We start from the raw sequence: 20,169 nt of genomic DNA, 5'->3' as shown, positions 1-20,169 counted from the left end.
TAAAGAAATGTTAAATGACGAAGTTGACCAGAATTTAAAATTGCACTTATATACCAGAGATTTCAGGTATGAAGGAAAAAAAGAAACAAAAATGCAAAACATAGCTGTGTAATGTGTAATGCTCTATAGGTACCAATTCATAGTCCTGATTCTATAGAAATTGTATTCCCAAATATTGAATTTGACCTCTTGCTGTGACCAAAACGGGCAAAAATTTAATGAAACTTTTCAAGAATCATATAAACATGATAAATGCCCTCTTGCATGCACGGGCATAACCTTTCCAGTACTACCGGGGGTATTCTACCCACAGAAAAAAAAGCAGGGAGTCCTTTGGCAAAAATAACAGGGGGCCTTGTCAGCAAGCAACTGCTGACTTGCTGCCACAGCTTAAATCCGCCACTGAGTTTAGGATACAAATGCGCCATTTGGAAGCTAAACTGATGAAATATGGTGCAAATGTGGAATCAATTTGCGCGAAGCGCGCCAATTTACACTTTTGGGGCTAAAATGGCCAAATATGAAGTTAATTTGTTCAGAAATCCACATAGGCCTACAGGTCTCAACATGGGGGGGTGATTGTATGGACCATCCCTCCTGGCAAATGATCATTTTGGGGTGATTTATCCGCCCCATCCCCCCTGTTTCTACGCCTATGGAAAGCAATATATTCTATGATGTCATGAACTTATGGACAATTTAGGCAAGGCATGCAGATCTGTTTTTGGAACTACTTAAAAGTTTAATCCACTATAAAGCATTACCTACCGTATATAGGCCTATAGTGGAAACAAGAGCAGAGTAGTTTAAGTATACTTTGTGCGGGTGGGACGGGTGGGGGGGGTACAAAAAGTTGCATAAAAGGGGGGAGTCTAAAAGTTTAACATATAAAAACAAACAGAGCTAGAGAGAGTTCAAAAAAAGTTTTGACAAACTGAAATCAAATTTTCCAGCCACCAAAAGTAGGCCTATTAATGAACGTTCCCCTCGGCTCAAGTTGTGCCTGAGCACTGTTCCTGGAACCTCTGGGCTTGTGCGTTGATGTGGCATAGACAGTAGAGTTCTCTCTACTGCCTGTCAGGGGTTGTCAGGCCAGGCAGGCTTTGTACGCCATCACTTTAACATTTTAAAGCACAAATTGATTTTCATCGAATATTGAGGGCAGCAACTTCAGACGTGGCACTGTCACTTGTATTGCATGATGGGAAGGTTAATCTCCTTCCGGTTTGGAAAGTACTCGTGGCGATCTGTCACACGAAATCTGGGCAGTAAAATCACTGTTTTCTGCTCCAAACATGTCTATTGCAAATCAAAACGAGTTAGTAGGGAAAGCAGAAGATATAGCAGATCAGGTGAGACTATTCGTTGAGGAAGTTAAGCTTTTCTTAGGTTGCAGTTGACTTTTGTTTTGATCTAATTCGCTAAGCTTATTCATCATGTAAAATCGTATACGAAATACGCTACTCACACCTCCGTCACTTCGATTTCCACTGACTTCTCCGCTTCGAGGTCTGAGGGTTTTAAGATATACTGTTCCATGGTACACCCAAAATACCCTTATTCACATAAATACCATTTGCTACCGATCCTCATATTATGAAGATGAGAAACATGTTAATAAATTTAAGCAAAACATGATTTGGTCACTCACGGTCATGACGGTGCATGGACTGTCATATGGTGGGGCACATTTGCGTGACAAGCAATGATTTTGATCAGTTGTCCTCTTTCTTTTCACTTAAATTGATACATGTCAAAACCTGTACATCTTGCACTCAACAATACATATTTTTGGAAAATATGTTCCAAGGTCAAGGAATCCAATGCAAAAATGAAGTTCGTACCGTATACCATTTTACATTTATAAGCCCTTTCGCAATTTTGGAAAATTGCAACTGCGCATGCTCAGACATGGTCACACAGTTCTTCAACGAAAGATAAACACAAGGAGGCTGCAGTGCGTTTGCAAAAAAAGTGGCGAACTTTGCACTTCCTTCCAAAACATATTTTTGTAAAACATAATTATTTTATTCATTCCTACATGAAATATTTCCTGTGAAATACAAATATTGTGAAGGAATGAGGACCAAACAGTCAGCGAAATTCCAGTACGAAACGTTATTTATGCAAACATCAAAGTTCACCCCATTGAAAATGTACAGTAGCCTCATCGTGTTTACTGTAAAACCAGAAATGTTCGCGAGCATTTTAATTTCGCGATTTTCGCGAATGATGTAGAGTCGCGAAAATTTAATGCCGCAAAAATTTTGCTCAACACAGTGAAAAGTGACCGCCGTACTATCAATCATAAAAGTTGTTCATGCAGGCCTGTTTAAACTCCAGTGCAGTAATTATATTATAATACCTTTGATTTCTTTGAAAATAAATGTTGAAGTTCATCAGCTTGATGAAAAAAATAATAATACCCCATCTTCCGACCACGACCGTGTGACGTGTGTCATCAACATCTGCCATTTTATACCAATGAGTCTGTGTGTAGGGGTCCAAATGTTGAATACCGGTACCGTACATAAGTTTCTATTTTTGTTCACAAATTTGCATGGAGTATGTATTCAGCTTTAGAAGATCAGTAGACAGAGAGAAACCAGATAACTGAAGCATTTAGTCAGTTTGAAATCCATTTTGTTGAGTTTTATTTTTTTAGCAAAAAATAATTCCCCATCAGCCACCACCCCCGTAAGATGAATGGAAAATGCCTAAACTTTATATTCATTATGCTAATTAGAAACAACAAAACAGTAGGATATGATAGTAAACAAATAAGTAAACATGTAAGGATGTTTAGTAAATAATATTAAAACATTTTAAAGACACAGGGGAACTAAAATCTCTTGCCAAGTTTCATCACATAAAGTATTAGTCCAGATGAAAAACTAATTCACCTTTCGCCTACATGTGTGCCACCTTGACTGAATTGAACTTGACTTGATTGAATGAGTCATTATTTTAAGTCATTATCGGCTCTTTGGCTAACACTTTGCTTTGATAGCACGAAGAATTCAAAAGATTTTACCTCTGCCAAACTGCCTCAAATAAGCTGTAGTTTGAAACTGCTCCACGGTCACGGAGGATCATAAGAGCTGTCTTCAAATGTTGTTACATAACAGAGGTGAATTTATAAATTCATCACCACCATTTTCTTTCAATTTGTGTACAGGTATTACGAAAAAGTAAACACATCCTGCCTCATGTAGCCCGCCTTTGTCTTATCAGTACATTCTTAGAAGATGGTGTTCGTATGTGGTTCCAATGGAGTGAACAGAGAGAGTACATTGACCAAACTTGGGGATGTGGCTGGTTTCTAAGGTATGTACAAGAATATATGATCAAGCAACACATTGCTATTTTGAAAGTCAAGTAAATTGCATCAATGAGCAATATTTTGTAACCTTTGAAGTGAAGTGTAGTTCAATATGTACCAGTAGTGTATGGTAGTTCTAGAATAATTTACTGGAAAAGCCCAAAATCAGATGATGATTTGTGTCTTTAAGCATGAATGCATGCAACACTGAGGCCTCGTTATTGGCACAGCTTAATACTGGAAGCAGAAAAGCACACACTTCAAAATTAAAGTTTACCAGGCAGTGTTCGATTTACCGCCTGCATACCTGCACCAGTGCATGTAACATTCCCTCTGTGCATGCAGCTTTTCACTACCTGCCTGCACGCGTGCATATGTACGATTTTAGCGCTAGCGATATGACATGGCCAATATACAAAAGTAAACAAGCAGTCAGTCCGATTTGGAAAAACCCAATCTATTTGTAGCGCAACATCCTGACTTCATTAGAAGGGCTGGCGCAAATTGTGCAATTGACAATTCCCGATACCCCTATCACGTGAGAACTGTCACTTTTTTCATTGACTTCCCAGCTAGTCTTCTACACAACCAGTTTGCGTCGGTCTGATACTCGTCGATCCTAACGAACATTCGTGATAGCCACATATAGTCTGGTTCGAGACTATGACTTCCCTTAGAGGGGCTAGCATAATGTGACGTCATCCACCAATCAGGGTTCGCGCCAGATCGCGTCTTCGCGTCCATGACGCTTTTTTTGAGCGCCGGACGCATTAATTTTGAAATTATCAAACCTTCTGCGTCCGACTGGACGCAATAAATTTCAATGTCAGTCTTCAGAATGCAAGAAAGATCCCTGAAATTTGCCAATTGATCATCAAATTAAATACAGTATTCTCCGTTATATGCAAATTATAGTATGCAAATTATGTGTGTTCATGGATCTCATACTCCAAACTTAATGCCAGACAACTATGACGTCATAGAAGTAGCAATGTTTATATGGGTGTATAGTTCAGTGGTGAGACGAAAATATCGTGTGTACTGCCTTGCGTGACAATCTTCCAAAATTATACAAGATTTTCAGGATTTCATAGATTCCTCACATTATTTTAATGCTTCAGCTAGTAAATTTGTGAGTTTCCTATACTCAAAAATGTAGAATTTCTCTTGATTACTGAAGGAAAATTTGTGTTAGAATTAAGGGCACATGATAATCAGCTTAAGAAGTTAGGGTGCGAATTTTGAACCACATTCGCCTGCAAGTTGCAACACTGCAATTGCATAACGTTGCCTCTACCGGCGCAGATAGTAAAGTTTGACTGTTTCAGATCATCTAGTAAATTTCCTTCCAAATGACAAAATTACCCAGTAATAAGCTTAACAAATGTTACAGTTTTCCATGCATGGGTGGCCATGTGGTAATTATTGTCGCAAAATTTTTCAAAACATGATCAGTCACAAAATATCTGCTTGTTTCTTTAATTCTTTATTGTTCGTCTTCAGTACTCTTAATGTACACTCTTATTGTGTACATATATCACATTACCCCTAAAATGCTTAACAAAATTTGGGACCCCGAAAAAATTACCCCGGACCCCGAAATGTTTGGAAATGGGGGTTGAAGGGGTCCAATGGACCCCGTAAATTTTGACCCAGCGCTAACCCTGCCACCAATTCCCGATACCCTCGCACATGTAGAAGCTGTCATTTTCATTTCATTGAAAAAAAAGAACCAGAATTTAAACTGGGAAATATTTGTTTACGTATGGAAAATAATCATAATAATGTCCAGCAAAAAAGGAAATAGCTCAAAAAACACTTGCATCATTCTGGAAATCGTGCACCTTGTCGGCGACTAGTTCTAGAACAGATGAAGCCACAGCATCCAGTGTTTTGGCTAAGAAATCGGCGAGTGATCGGCATAAAAATGACACTGACTGACACTGGAGCCGCTAGCCGGGAATATTATTACAAGCTTAACTGACAATATCGTGATTCAATGTGATTTTATGTTTGCTTTAATTTTGGTGCATGGACACTTTTTGCTGTGCATGTAGAAATTTTGGGCTACATGCACCAGTGCAGGTAGGAAAAAATTTGTAAATCGGACACTGTTACCAGGTGTAAGGCAAATAAGTTTTCACTTGAAATGTCACACAAATCAACAAAATATAACTTTAAAAAAAAAGAAGTCAGAAATCAATTCTAAAATTGTGTTATTTTGCTGTAAACACAACTTAATGGGTTAAATTTCATTAAATTATGTCATACATGTAGTGTAATGTAAACTTTATTTTTTTCCCAGATTTTGACATAATTTAATGAATTTTGATCCATTTTGTGTATCAATTCCTGCCAAATTAATGCAACCTATGAGTTTTGATTTTTTTTCATATTATTATAAGAATTGAATGGAATGTTTGTGCATGTAGTGAGTATGTTCTTTTAGTGATTGCACAAATAAAAAGTGTGACAATTTAATTTAAGAAATTGATTGAGGTATAATGATGCCACGTACCACATGATTAGTAGACAATGGTAAAAGTGCATTGCTTCCTATGATCTCTTCAGTTATATTCTTCTCAGATTCAATATCACATTCTTCATATGACTCTTTCGTAAATGTGAATATGTAACATGTCTCAAATAAGAAACTGGAGTGGAAATGTTAGCATGATAAATTAATAATAAAATTAACAATTTCCTCCTTGTGTTTTGCTTTTTCAGTTCACTGTTTGTACTTACCAACTTGCTGGGCCAGCTAGCAGGCTGTGTGATGGTGTTAACTAGGTTTCAGGTCCCCATTGCATGTGGCATGTTATTTGGCATTATTGGTTTACAGGTAAGACACAAATATGATGGAATCGTGCAAAAAAAATCGGGGAAGTCACAAATATTGATTCTAAGATGTAGTGTTTAAGCGGCCATTCAACTGCTCATATTTCTGGGACTTCATTTTCCAAGGCTACTTTCTGCGTTTCCTGTTGAATGCAGCCTAGCAAAGTGGAGACAACCAGTTAGAAAACTAACTTTAATATGCCTGATTTCCTGACTCATTTTGTTTGATTGCATCACAAATATTTGAATGTGACAAGGTAATGAAACTGGGATTAATTTAGAACCTCATCTAATAACATGCTGTCCAACACTCACTTTCATTACATGAAAATTAGCTGGGATTAGATTTGAGTCTGTAATTGATCTCTGTTTTACACATTTTGTTCAGAAATATGACCATAGATGTGTATCAATAAATGCCATGATCGGCAGCTATTTTATGCTGACATTTTTTTGGGCAATTGTCGATAATATTGTTGGCAAAGCAGTTTTCCAGATTGTCGACAAGCATGGACCAATTGTCAACAAAGACTAGTCATTAAAAATATTAGAGATAAGCTTATAAGATCACAATTATTTATCATGGAATATACGCTGCATTAAAATCGAACACGCATGATTCTCACTATACTATACTATACGCAGGTATACGGCCTTTCGAATAGTGCCCTCTTATGTGACCCGGTACTATGAAATTACTTTGCTCGATTTAACATATACGTGTACACCTGCAAAACGTGCACCGTGTACCCGAATAGTATACTTCTATGTGATCGCAGCCTAATGGGCCAGTCAAGTTTTTGATTAAGGCTTGCTCAAAAGATTATTGATTGCATGATTAAATTGGATGATTATCATGTACAATTCTCATCTACAATTCTATGATTCCAGTTGACTAGATTTTAATTATCAATTTTGGATATTTTAGATACCTGGATGACTGAGAATATGATTCCTTTTCTCTTTACCTTTTTTCAGACTGTTGCATATAGTATTCTATGGGAGCTCAAATTTTTAATGAGGTAAGCTTTGTGTATGGTAGTGAGTATATGGCTATAAACACTGTAAGTCCACTTAACATCAGTGGATTAATTCAAGGCAATGAAATTAACATGAATGATTGAACAATTTAGTTTGATACCTTACGTAAAAAAAAATATAAATGATCACGGTTTTAATGAAATGAGCTTATGAAATTTGGTGCAAATTGAAAAGCTTGTAATAGGCGGAATTCATAACATAGTGGACAAGGGTAGCGCTAGGTCCAAAAGCTCGGGGGTCCCAAGGGACCCCCGAGCTAACAGAAAATGCAAAAATGGGGGGTCCCTAAAGAAATATCGGGGGTCCCAACTATTCATAATTGTCTAGCCAATTCAATCTATTTGTGTAATACCATACTATTTTTTTGGGGGGGGGGGGCGGGGGGTTTATTAAATATTATTGTATTTTTTGTTTTTTCTTTCATTCTTTTTCTTTCTTTTCTTTTCTTTTCTTTTCTTTTTCTTTCTTTTTTATATTAATTATTGAAGTAAATTAGGCCATAATTTGGTATTTCAGGGGTTCAGTTGCTTCGAAAATGATGTGCATAATGCAAGTTGAGGAAACTTTTGAGCCTAGTTTTATGAAACCTGGATATAGAAAACAACATGTGGGAATTTTTTGTTGCGTCGACGGGACGCAATAACTCACTGCTTTTGCAATATTCATGCGTGAGATTCGGGTTTTGGTGGGTCCGGAACGCAAAAACGCAGCCTAGCGCGACCCTTGATAGTGGATTGATATAGAATTGTGTACACACGGCTGGGCGCAGCGTGGTGTATTGCGTGACTGAAGCACGCTTTTGTGAATTTATTGACTCGCCTAGTAACAAAAACCTAATAATTCTCGCCTATTACGAGCTGATCAATAGTAAAATGGATTTCAACCATGCATAATGCTCAACCAATTGAAAAGGCAAACATACATGGTATTTCATTCAAATCAGACAAGCTGGATGGTTTCAAATTCTTTTGACAGATTAGTGAGGTATCAAACAGAAACTGCAGCTAACAAAGTTCTTCAAATGTTTGGGTGATGCATGAGCCTCAATGTGAGGTAGAAAACATGTGTTTCAATTGACCCACCCAACTTTAATTGTTTTGCAAGAATTAGAGAAAGAAGTCCTTGTGTCCTTTATTATAATGTTCGAATTTTATAAATGATTGAATCTTTTCAGAAACCTGTCGTTATGTGGCGCCGTCATCCTGTTGCTGGCTGAGTCGAGACAAGAAGGCAAGAGCTTGTTTGCTGGTGTACCAACCCTGGGCCAAAACAAACCCAAGACATACATGCAACTGAGTGGCCGCATTCTTCTTGTGCTCATGTTCATGACCCTGCTCCGCTTTGAGTTCTCCGTCATGCAAATCATCACCAACATCTTTGGCACCGCTCTCATCTTGCTAGTTGCCGTCGGTTTTAAAACAAAGCTTAGCGCCCTCGTACTAGTCCTATGGCTAACTTGCCTTAATTTCTATTTGAATGCGTGGTGGTCGATTCCCGAGTACCGTCCGATGCGCGATTTTCTGAAGTACGATTTCTTCCAAACCTTTTCTGTGATAGGGGGCTTACTTCTGGTAGTAGCTTTAGGTCCAGGTGGCGTCAGCATGGATGAACATAAAAAGGATTGGTAGGGTAGATAGGATTGTTTGTTTATTGTACAGGATGCCCATTGGTGGTATGTGAAGGCGTATTAAATATGGGTTATAACATCTAAGCAAGGATGATTGATAAGGTTATTTATAAGAAGTTGATTCTCCCTCATTTGTTTGAGGGGAAGCATGCGATGGATAAAATTGAATAAGCACATGGTGAATACATGTGTATTCCGGATTACTGGTATCATCGAGCATAGGTTATATTGTTTGTAATTAAAGACCCATAGTTTTTTAAATTTATGCAAAAAAAAAGTTGTCAACATTCAGATCTGTGCATTCCGTCTTTACACTTATACAGTGTCAGGAAGATTGTGTAAGAATTCCTTATACATCAAATTATTCTGTAGTATGAGGGAGAAGTTGATGCAATGAAAATGTTTATGAAGGATCTAATGATACTAGCGAGCAAGAATTGAAGGTTGTTAAATGTTGTAATCCCTTCCATGTTTTTCCCGTCAGCAACTTATGACAACAGATTGGGTCTACCATAATACTGGAGCAAATTTCTAAAACATTTGGGAATTGCGTAGAGTTGACAACCTGGAACACACAGACCACACACCCCCACACACGAAAGCAATATCAAACTGTTTTACTTTGATATTGCTGTATGGGTTTTATTCCTCATATATCGAGGGCTCTGCGCAACACTGCTGTATCCCTATATTTGGCAAAATGAGATGCTGGCAGTCGCACCATAATCATTGGTAATTAATGGCCTAGATTTCTTTTTGACTTAGGATGGATGGGGTTCGAAAAAACTTCTTGAAGCATAGTGAATCAGTACCTTTTGGCAACATAATAAGTATATGATACTTGCGCGAAAAGTTCTGCAATATTGGAGCTAAACTGGTCAAATATGGTGCAAAAATGGAATAAAGTTGTGCAAAGTGCAAAACATTTAGCACTTTTTAGGCTGAAATGGCCAAATATGAGGTTAATTTGGTCAGAAACCCACATACAGGGGTCAACGTGGGGGGGGGGGAATGATCGTATAGATCATCCCCACTATCAAAATATTTATCCTCCCATCCCCCTGGGATCTACGCCTATGTCGGTAATGGATGGGCCTTCCATCTGTAAAGCCACACAGAGGTGAAAAATACAACCCCATCCCCAAGCTGTCAGTGCAACACAGACTCGAGTGCATCCAATTATTGCTGATGGGGTAGTGTTGCTCCGAGCCCTCGACAAGAAATATTCAGTGATTCCTTGATGTGATGTTCTAGGTGGTGAATGAAATTATTGCATGCCTTTGATTAATTCATGTAGTAAAAATTATTGTTCGAATTTTGTTAAGGAAGCAGGGTGTAGCTATTGAAACTTAACTTTGTTATTTTTTAAATATATTTTTCTGTTTGTTTTGTGTAGATCTAGAGATCTTTAATAATCAAATATTCATTGTATGAAATAACTTTGCCAAATTGTCTTCTGGTTCTCTCTTAAGTTTAAATTTTCAAGGGGCTGTTTTATTAACATTTATTTAAATACTGTAGACTTGAAATTGGCGATGATGGTGCTCTTAACTTTGTATAGTGTTGTTAAAATTTACAAAATGGTTAGCTTTCTAATAAGTCAAAATTAAGGATGTAAATGAAACGAACTTTCCACTCCTAACTTTTTCTGTTTGGAAGATGTAAACCATGTACCATGTAACTTATTGTTGGGCATCCTGTACGTGTCAATAATCGTCCATGTTGAAGGCGAGATCCTTCTTTGTAAATTATTTTTCAGATGGTTGCAAATATGGAGGGGTGGAAAGACATTTCAAAGCTTTGATTGTGCGGTGCTTTAAGATCCAAACCTGTTTAAAGAAGTTAGTCTAAACCTTGTCTACGCATATGACCGGGTTTACGCTAATCATGCAGTAATGCCATAACCTTTCAGATGTGATGAACAGTTGATTAAACCAACATTGCAAAATAATATAATACGGTAACTGGAGTTTAAAGCATTGTGTACTCTACACGTCCATAATATACATTACTCACTCAAGACGGTGCTAAATAGCTCTGGTGCTTTGTGCTCCCTTGAGGCAATAATGTAAAGGACGGCATAGGATGCATGTTGGTATACAATATTTCGGTTTGTAACAAGTATACATAACAGTAACAGTAAACACAGGTAAATGAAAACACTGGAAAACGCACCTCGACTTAAGGAAGCTTTAAACACTTGCGACATATGCACAAAAGACACCTCTGTGCATGTTGTTTTGTACTTTCCACTCTTCCTACCAAATCCTCTGATATTTAGGGATATTGTACAGTTCTAACATTAAAAAAAATATATATTTGCCTTATACATAGCATTTCACTTGTTGTTTTGAATCAATAAAAACATGTTAGTATGTGGCATTGTAATGATCTTTCTTACAGAGATAACACAAGTGCTATGTCTACTGCATTATATACTTGTGTTTTTATTATAACATACGAAACATTTCAAAAAGAAAATGTACATGGAACAATGTGCAGGTTTATCAGATATTTATTATTTGGAGCAACGTAATGCATCGAGAAAGTGGTAGGGCCGTTCATGTAGGCCTCCTGCCAAAGAAGATACTATGTTTTGTATGGCCACACTAATATCTTCAATTCTATTAGATGGATTGAACTATTGTCTATTCCAGCTCCAGTGACACCTCATTAATTTCCCTGGACCTAATAGGTTTTAGCATTATACTTTGAAAAAGCAATACCAGTGCTGTAGTGCTATTTTTATACCCCTCCAATGAACATTAGACTAATCATACCCAGGACAATATGCATGAGGTGTCGGTGAAATTGGAACAAATTATAAAGGATGAAATCAAAACTCGACCAGCGGTTACCAGTGGTTCAACTGCGTTCCATTATTTAAAACAATAGAAACTGGCTTCAACCGGATGGAACCGGCAGTCGACCGCTGGTCGAGTTTTGATTTCATTCCTAAGGTATGACTTCATTGTTCTCCAAAAATGCAACATAAAGTGACACTCTAAAACTTCTTAAACCAACAGATTATTCAAGATTATTGCAAGCAATTATTGTTTCTTTCTTTACTGTCAGAATTTCAAATGAATGAATACAGCATAACAAATGCACCTGTTCCTGCCGCTGACATTGTGACCATACAATTACGTGTACGTCTAAAATGGCACACTATGTTCATTTATTTGAAATTCTTCATGTTAGAGGTTTTCCTTGCCAATTTCATTTGGTTAAATACTGACAGCTTATGTGATCTTTGTTGCATCTATAGATGTGACAGCAATGCTGTAAACAAATCCTGCAGGGAGAAGCATACGATTATGCTGCAGGGAGAAGCATATGATCACTTCACTTTTCAATAGTATTTTTACCCTTTGTCTGATTTTGCCCGAGTTTTAAAAGCACAGGTCTTCAACAAAATACGATGTGCACACATCAGTGTTGGGGAAAGAACAAAGATCAGTGAAGATGTTTGGCATGACGTCACCTCATCTGTAGACTGCTGCTCTTTCTTGGAAATGAATTTACAGTACTGCCGTCATGTATTTAAGCTACATGTAGTTTTGTTGCAGTTGGCATCTGTAGAAAGGCATGACAATATTTCATGCAAGTATTTTGTTTTGGACATTTCCATATTATGTAACATTACATTTGCAATGCATAAAGTTCAGCTTGTATTATATTCTACTGTAAATTTGCCATATGCGTCTAATTTTCCTTTTGCAATCACCCACCAGTGTCCCGTTTCACAGACATTTTACGATTGATATAATCTGTTACGATTAATATAATGGGTTTACTTGTGATAAATGAAAGATAAAATTGATCATATTCTTGTGAAATGGGGCTCAGGATAATTATTTCCAGCAGTTTGTAAGGAATACTTGATAACCTATCCTTCAGTTATATATACAACACCTCATATTATGTCAGTTGGTTCGTGTATTTGTATTATTGTTGTCATGATTTGCCTATACCACTTTTATTGTGTACTTGAAACACTGTTGATATGCAGAAATAAACACTCCAAAGAAATATTTACAATTTGTGTTATTTGTGGAGTTGTGTTGAGAAAATTTGCATAATACTATAAACCTTGTCAAATGTTGTTTGGATACCTTAACCAATGGGAAAAATTATACTGTGTGATGGCCTTCTGTTATTTTTAACATCGAGGGTTGAGAACCAGAAAGCCTGAACTCCATTGCTAAATTGCTTTCGCTGGTGTCAAGCCTAAAACGCCCCAACCTTGATGTTTTCCCAATAATCAATGAGCAACAGTGCTCAACAGTGATTCAACAATCGATTCCGGGAGGGGAGGCTCATATACGTATAATACGTAGCCCCTATTTAAAGTGTTGCAACACTTCTGACGGGCATTGGAGTTTTACAATTCATATTTACGTTTGAGGGTTATAAAGCTTTGTGTAACAGGGGCATGAAGGGAACAGATCAAAAGATCATGACGTGGGGGTGGTGGAGGTTTGCCAGAAGGCAATTTGCTATATTTCACGATTATGATTCTGGCAGGGGGGTTGTCACTCCTTTCATGGGAGGCAGTGGTTTTTAACCAATGAAAGAATGCAGTATACATCTTAGTCAATAGCCAGAATATTTTTGATTCGGTCTGGAGTCCGTATTAGTAATTAACGAAGCTTTGAATGAGTTTTGAACTTGACGGTGGCAAAATAACTTACTGTAACAAATCTTCCCCCCCCCCCCAATTTTGAGGAATCCTTTGCAAAGTGTACATTAGGATTGCTCCTAATAAAGGGAGAAAAGGAAGTAAGTTTTGCTCACTAAATAATAATCTCCCGCAGCTGTCGCAGGATGAGTCTTATATAATATTTGCTGAACTTTACTAGCGTATGAACGAACTATTTCAATTCGCTACTCAACGTGCATCCAACACCTGACACACACCCCAAACCACACCCAAGGCCACTAATAGTCAAGACGTTTTATGGGGGTCCCCCCCGGGTTTTCCCCTTGCGACAGACGGTTCGGTTCTCCGCAGCAATAGTAGATAATTTCAGGTGTCCGCTAATTTCAGGGGGCCGCTGTGACCTTGGTGTTTTTTGTTTGGCTTTGTTCACCATATGAGATGAGCGTCTTCTCCAGCATTCTGCGGAAAACGCTACGAAATCAGCCATAATTTGCGTTAGTCAAAACGACAAAACGCCCGCAGGACGTCGTACTAATAGAGGCCTGTAAAAACCTGTCAATATTCAGGTGGCGGTATATCAACATGACAGAAATTCGGAGTCATTTTGGGGGATGGTCAAAGAGATCACCAGCCATCGGCGCGAATCGGTATTGAACAAAGCATGATTGAACTTATGTTATTCTTTTACATGCCAAGAGAATGAATGCCAGAAGTATCATTTTTGTCAGAAGGTAACTTGAATTTCCCGACTCTCACTGGTACTTGCACATAATTTTGTACAAGATCATGGGTGCCATATTCCATATTCCGACATCAGTAAACATGATCAAGTAATTATATGAATTATTTTTTTACAAATTTACCTTCATTATTGAATTGATTATTTCATTAACTCGTATACACACATCAACACATTAGAATGCCGAAAACCTTTAAATGACTATCCTTGACTTACCTTGACCTAAGTCGTCGTCCACTGTCCACACCATTTTGGGAATGTGTGATGGCTTCTATTTAAGTATGGCTTGCCAGATCCTCCGACCACGTGATATACTGGTAGCTTCAGCCAGGGAACTCAGGTTTCTAGTAGCACAGTATGCCTTTACACAATCTGTCCATTTCTTGACTGGTCTTCCACTTGGTATGTCTCCATGGATATTGGAGGTCAGGAGTATGTTTGGGTATCTTGATGGGTGCATCCGATTGACAAAGTATTTCAGTCTTTTTGTGGTCACTCTATCAATTATTGTCTCCTTCAGGCCTAGACTTTCTCTGATGATAGTGTTCCTGATTTTGTCTAGTCTGGTGACACCCATAATTTTCCTAAGGCAGATCATTTTAAAAGTCAGCAGCCTATTTACGTCTATCCTTTTCAATGTCCATGTTTCTGAGCCATGCATAAGGATGGACAGGGCAAGTACTTTGTAGAGTTCTTTGTTGAGCAAGTGATTTTGTTGAGACTTTGAATTGCGCCTTTCTAATTCTGTGCCTGATGTCTTCGGAGCATGTGTGTCCCCTCTGAGTAATGGCACCTCTAGAGTATATGAACTTGTCTACTTGAAGAAGTTTCACCCCATTGATGTTGATGTTTAGGTCATGTAGTAGCTTGCTGATAACTTGTACCTCTGTCTTGGCGATGTTAATTTTCAAGCCAAAATTTGAGCTGTTTAGGTTCACTTTGTTGGTCAATGTTTGCAGATCTCTTTCATTTCCGGCTATCAGTACAATATCATCTGCAAAGCGAAGGTTATTTATCAGGTGTCCTTGTATATGTTGATGCCTATCGTAGTGTCATGGGTTGCATATAGCATTACAATTTCCAGAAGGATGTTGAAGAGTTGCGGAGACAGTACACAGCCCTGACGTACACCCACCGTTGTTCTAAACCACTCGTGTCAGTTCGCCATTCACCCTGACTGCACTTAAAGACTGATTATACAGTGCTTGAAGAAGTTGTATGTGCTTGTTTGAGTATCCAAAGAACTGTATCGCTTTCCAAAGACCTGCCACACTGTATCGAATGCCTTTTCAAAGTCAATGTAACAACAGAATCGGGTTTTCTTCTTAAGGTGTTTCTCTGCTATCTGTCTGATGGTGAACAGTTGATCTGTTGTTGTTGATCTTCCTGGTCTGAAACCTGCCTGGGACTCTGTCCTCTTTATGATTATACGTTGGAGAATTAGAGCTCAGTAGACATTATGCCCCTGTAGTTGCCACAGTCAAGCTTGTCTTTCTTCTTAAAGATGGGATTAATAATTGCTCTACCCCAGTCGGCTGGGAAGACTTCCTCCTTCCAAATTTGTTTACAGAGTCTATAGAGAATATCTATACCAGTTTCTCCTGATGCTTTCAGTTCTTCCGCTGTTATACTATCATAACCCAGTGCCTTTCCATCTGTTAACTTCTTAACAGCACCAGTCACTTCATCTCATAGGATGTCCGGTTCATTTTTCAGCTTAGGCATCTGAAGTATTTGAATTGCATCCACATTGACATATAGTTGTTATTGTTATACAGTCCCTCGTAATTTTCTCTCCATCTATCTTTCACATCAGATAAATCAGTCAGGACTTGTCCATCTTTGATCCTCACTATTCGCATTTTGATACTTGATTTCCTTGTGATCTTCGTAATAGACCTCCTTGGATTTTGCAGCTTGGTGTGCGTTATCCACCTTTTTATCTTATCATTATCTTTGATCCATATATCATTGCATCATTTAGTATTCCTTTTAATTTCTCTGTTGAGGAAATTATACCGAGCTCTCTTGGTGGAATCCTTCATTTTAACCTGCTTTCGCTCTTCACTAATCCACGGGTCTTGATGCTGGGCCTTTCTGTTGCCGAGAACCTTGGATGTCTCGTTGAAGGCTGTTTTTATGCCTTCCCATAGAGTTTCTACATCCGTGTCAGCATCATTCAGCAATGGGGAGAATCTTCCTCCAATTTCAACTTCATAAAAGTTTTGAGTAACAGTGCCTTTGAGCTTTTGCACATCGTATCGTTTGGGATAATTTGGTCTTGCCTCTGTCTTGAAAATGAGCCGTAGGTTGGCTATAACCAGTTGGTGGTCAGAACCCACATATGCACTGGGAAAACCTCTTGAGTTATCGATGGAGGTTTTCCATTTGCTGTTGATCATTATGTAGTCAATTTGTTGTGTGTTTTCTGGTCCGGTGATGCCCGCGTCCATTGACGACTATTACTCTTGGTCTGCTTGAACATGGTATTGGTGGTAACAAGATCGTTATTTGCTGCGCAGAAGTTGAGTAGCTTCTCTCTTCTGGCATTTGCTTCTCCAAATCCATGCTGTCCCATTACTTGTTTCCATTGTGTGTAGTCTGTGCCTACTTTTGCGTGTAAATTCCCTTATAACTATCAGAATGATCTCAGGTGGTGTATGACGTGCATTCCCTAAATTCAGTAAATTTTCATCGTCAACCGTGTAATTGAATGGGATTATTTTGAAATTTTAAAACGCTTGAAATATCACAAACAAATAGGCCTATGTTGATAAATAATATAAATACAAGCTAAAACCGTTGGGGTTCGATAATGAACCCCACAAAACTAACCGAGTATATGGAAAATGCCATACGGCCGAGCGGTTTCACGAGTTGCCGGCTCGATCATGTCATCCGCCGCCTGAATGATCTTTTAGGGTGTTGTCCATAGCTGCCTGTAACTGGTTATAGAATTCATCTACAAATTCTTCTTTATCAGTATTATTTGGTGCATAAACTTGCTTTAAAGTTATGGCACTTGACTGGGTCTGCATGATGTGATCAATATCTGGGAGATTGGATTATATCCAAGAAGAGCATTTTGGCAGATTTATTCAAAATCAATGCTACACCTCCTCTATGTACAGGAAATGATAAAGTACAATACTCATGTAGTCTCAAGGTGTGATGAAAGGATTTTCGGAATCTCCCATATCAGATCCAAACACAAAGTCCATAATAATAATAACTTGTTTTGTAGTCTCAGAAATTCAGTTGGTCCAGAAGTAGATCACCAGGGATCATCATTACGCTCTTAAAACGATCTACTCATTTTTGAAAAAGAAACTTTTACGACGGAAACTATTAAAAAGTGAATAGATTCTTGCCAAAATGATCCAACTTGTGAAGTTTGAGTAGCTTGTCTCACATTTGAATAGTTTGTATTGTCACAGAGGGACATAACAGAATCTTGTCAAAATGAAATGGGTAATCTTGTCAAATAATGAGTAGGCGATCTTGTCAATTTGAATAGGTATTATTAAAATAAAACGGAAACAAAGTGATAATCAAAAATCTCAAATAAATGAGTAGGGATTCTATACATGAATTAATAGAGTGCAAGGTTCAAACCGCGCTCAACTGGTGACGGCGCGGTATGTTCTTCAGCATGTTCAGTGAAGAGACTTCCAGAAGAATAATTATTTTGTAGAGCAGGAAAATGACTCGTTTTAAACATTAAAGTGATGCAAAAGAGGAAAGTTTGAAAATTACTGCTAGTCATAAACCAGAGACGAATTCTACTGCGTTATACTTTGCCTCAACATCAAAGTAGTGAGATCAATGTCCGGTGTGTTGGTCATAAAATGAGATGTAAAACGATACCTTAGATATTTCCACTACAGTATCGCATCACATCAATTCTCCGTAATCCGAATAGAATGAAAAGTAAAGGTTTCATATCTGCTTACTTGTTTGTCTATTTTTCAAAATATATGTGACCCGCTCTGACAAAATCAGGAACAAGTCGCATTTTTGACATTTCATGATTTGATTATTGAGACAATAAGGTTTAAAATGATACCAAAATTATATAAATAGCATAAATACTTTTCGAGATATGGATAATTTTGTAAATGATCCCTTGATATTTTTGCGAAATTGCTATTCTGAGTAATGGGCCAATTAGTTTCCTGCCTTACATAAGATTGAATAGGGATAGTTAAATAAACCTATTTTCAATCAGTACTTTCAAGGATTTGAAAGTCCACTAAGTCTCACAGTCAAATACTATGAAATTAAGAATTCCAAAATTTCATTTTTTATGGGAATATCATCTTTAAAGGCCTTTAACTCAAAAACATGACTTGCGACTTGTTCCGGGTTTTGTTGGAGCTGGTCACATATATGTAAAGATCAGAAATATTTATTTTGTGTTTGCATTTTAAGTTCAAATGTGCAAGTATCGATACTACGATGAATTCAGGATGGAATTTAATAGGATAGTGTTTGCACACTTTCCTCGACGCTAAATTACTTTGAAATATTATGCATTGCCCGCACGTCGAGCGATCTCATCATGATCTGTCCACGCAGACAAGGTGTAAAACTATATGCTTTTTGGACATCTATAGCTGCATGCCTATGAATTTCAAATAACTATGGATTTCCATGCTGGAAGAAAAGTCAATTCCCTCTGCACTTGATTCATAGCTTTCTATTTCGTTTATTGATTGACTCATAACTTTAAATTCCATTTTATAAGTAACTTGAAAAATATAGATTCGGACTTACCGCCACCAACACACCCATATATAATGTGATGTGCCCTGATTAATTCAAATTGATCATTTAACTTTGTTTACAATTTGAAGCTATTTCATGGGGTATGAGAGATGGGAATCCCCTTTCAAGTAATAATGTATGAGTTTGTGTAACTATAAAAGCAATGGGAAACTCCAGTTTTGATCAGAAAAACAAATTCAAAACATTCCAGCAAACACAAAACGAGCTAACAGGTTATATTTAGGGTTTTGGTAAAAGGTTTTCATAACATTATATAAAGGTCATGGAAACGTTTTTAGAACGTATAAAAACACACAAAATAACATTTTAAATATATTGTCAAAATCTTATTGTAAAATGTTCTTTGCAATCATGATTTGCCAAATATTTTGTCAACACTAAAGTAACATTATGTTACAAAATGTGCCGTAAGTTATCAAAAATGTTTTTGAATGTTATTTACCCTTTATATAACACGACATTTAAACGTTTTCTAACAACCTTTTCTAAACTGCGAATGATGTCGAAAACGTTAAGGTTTGCTGGGATATATATTTTTGGATCTTGGAAATCACTATGGTTCAATATATTGCGGTCAGTTTGCATAGTGCATTAACACTAACGTAGGAGATTTTGAGTACACGAAAGAGCTCCTCCTTGTTATAAAACAACACGTCGCGTCGGTCAATAGAGTGGATCAGTGCAAGAAAAATCCTGGATATTGTCATCTGTGTGAGGATTTTACGCAAAGGATACCGGTATATAAATTGAAGTGTAGAGTGGAATTCGCAGAACAGTGATCTTCACAGGACAAGTAAATCAGGATATACGTCATTCGTCCGGAGCATTGAGTGCAACAGAATTTTGTAATCAGCAAGTAGAATACTGCCGGATAAGTAGTAATTATTAGTGTGATTATACTGTACATACCGTGTATTTATCAATCATATTTCACTTTTCATTAAAGATGCAGATATTTTTCAAACAGTGTGTCTTTGTTGTCTATTCATGTGAGAACTGGGAAAAGGTGAAAAAATAACTGCTACAGTGTTGACTTTATTTGGGACAAAAAGATATGTAGATCCAGCAGATCCAACTAAAGATCAGTTGATAACGCACGTCTTCTTGCATTCCACATACCAAGCGGGCTGCTGGTGACAAAGCTTTTTATG

General features: G+C 37.6%; 1 protein-coding gene across 1 annotated transcript; it reads left to right on the top strand.

The window, feature by feature from the left end:
* Nucleotides 1–1,200: 1,200 nt before the first annotated feature.
* On the top strand, nt 1,201–9,948 carry LOC140137765 (surfeit locus protein 4-like). Its single transcript, XM_072159532.1, has 5 exons — nt 1,201–1,352; nt 3,179–3,327; nt 6,050–6,164; nt 7,139–7,182; nt 8,376–9,948. Exons 1-5 carry the CDS (start codon nt 1,296–1,298, stop codon nt 8,827–8,829), a joined length of 819 nt encoding a protein of 272 aa, XP_072015633.1. The 5' UTR covers nt 1,201–1,295; the 3' UTR covers nt 8,830–9,948.
* The last annotated feature ends 10,221 nt before the right edge of the window (nt 9,949–20,169 follow it).

This window comes from Amphiura filiformis, chromosome 17, assembly GCF_039555335.1.
Source record: "Amphiura filiformis chromosome 17, Afil_fr2py, whole genome shotgun sequence".
Lineage (NCBI taxonomy): Eukaryota > Metazoa > Echinodermata > Ophiuroidea > Amphilepidida > Amphiuridae > Amphiura > Amphiura filiformis.
The sequence above is the reverse complement of the archived record's forward strand: the minus strand, read 5'-3'. Positions and strand labels throughout refer to the sequence as shown.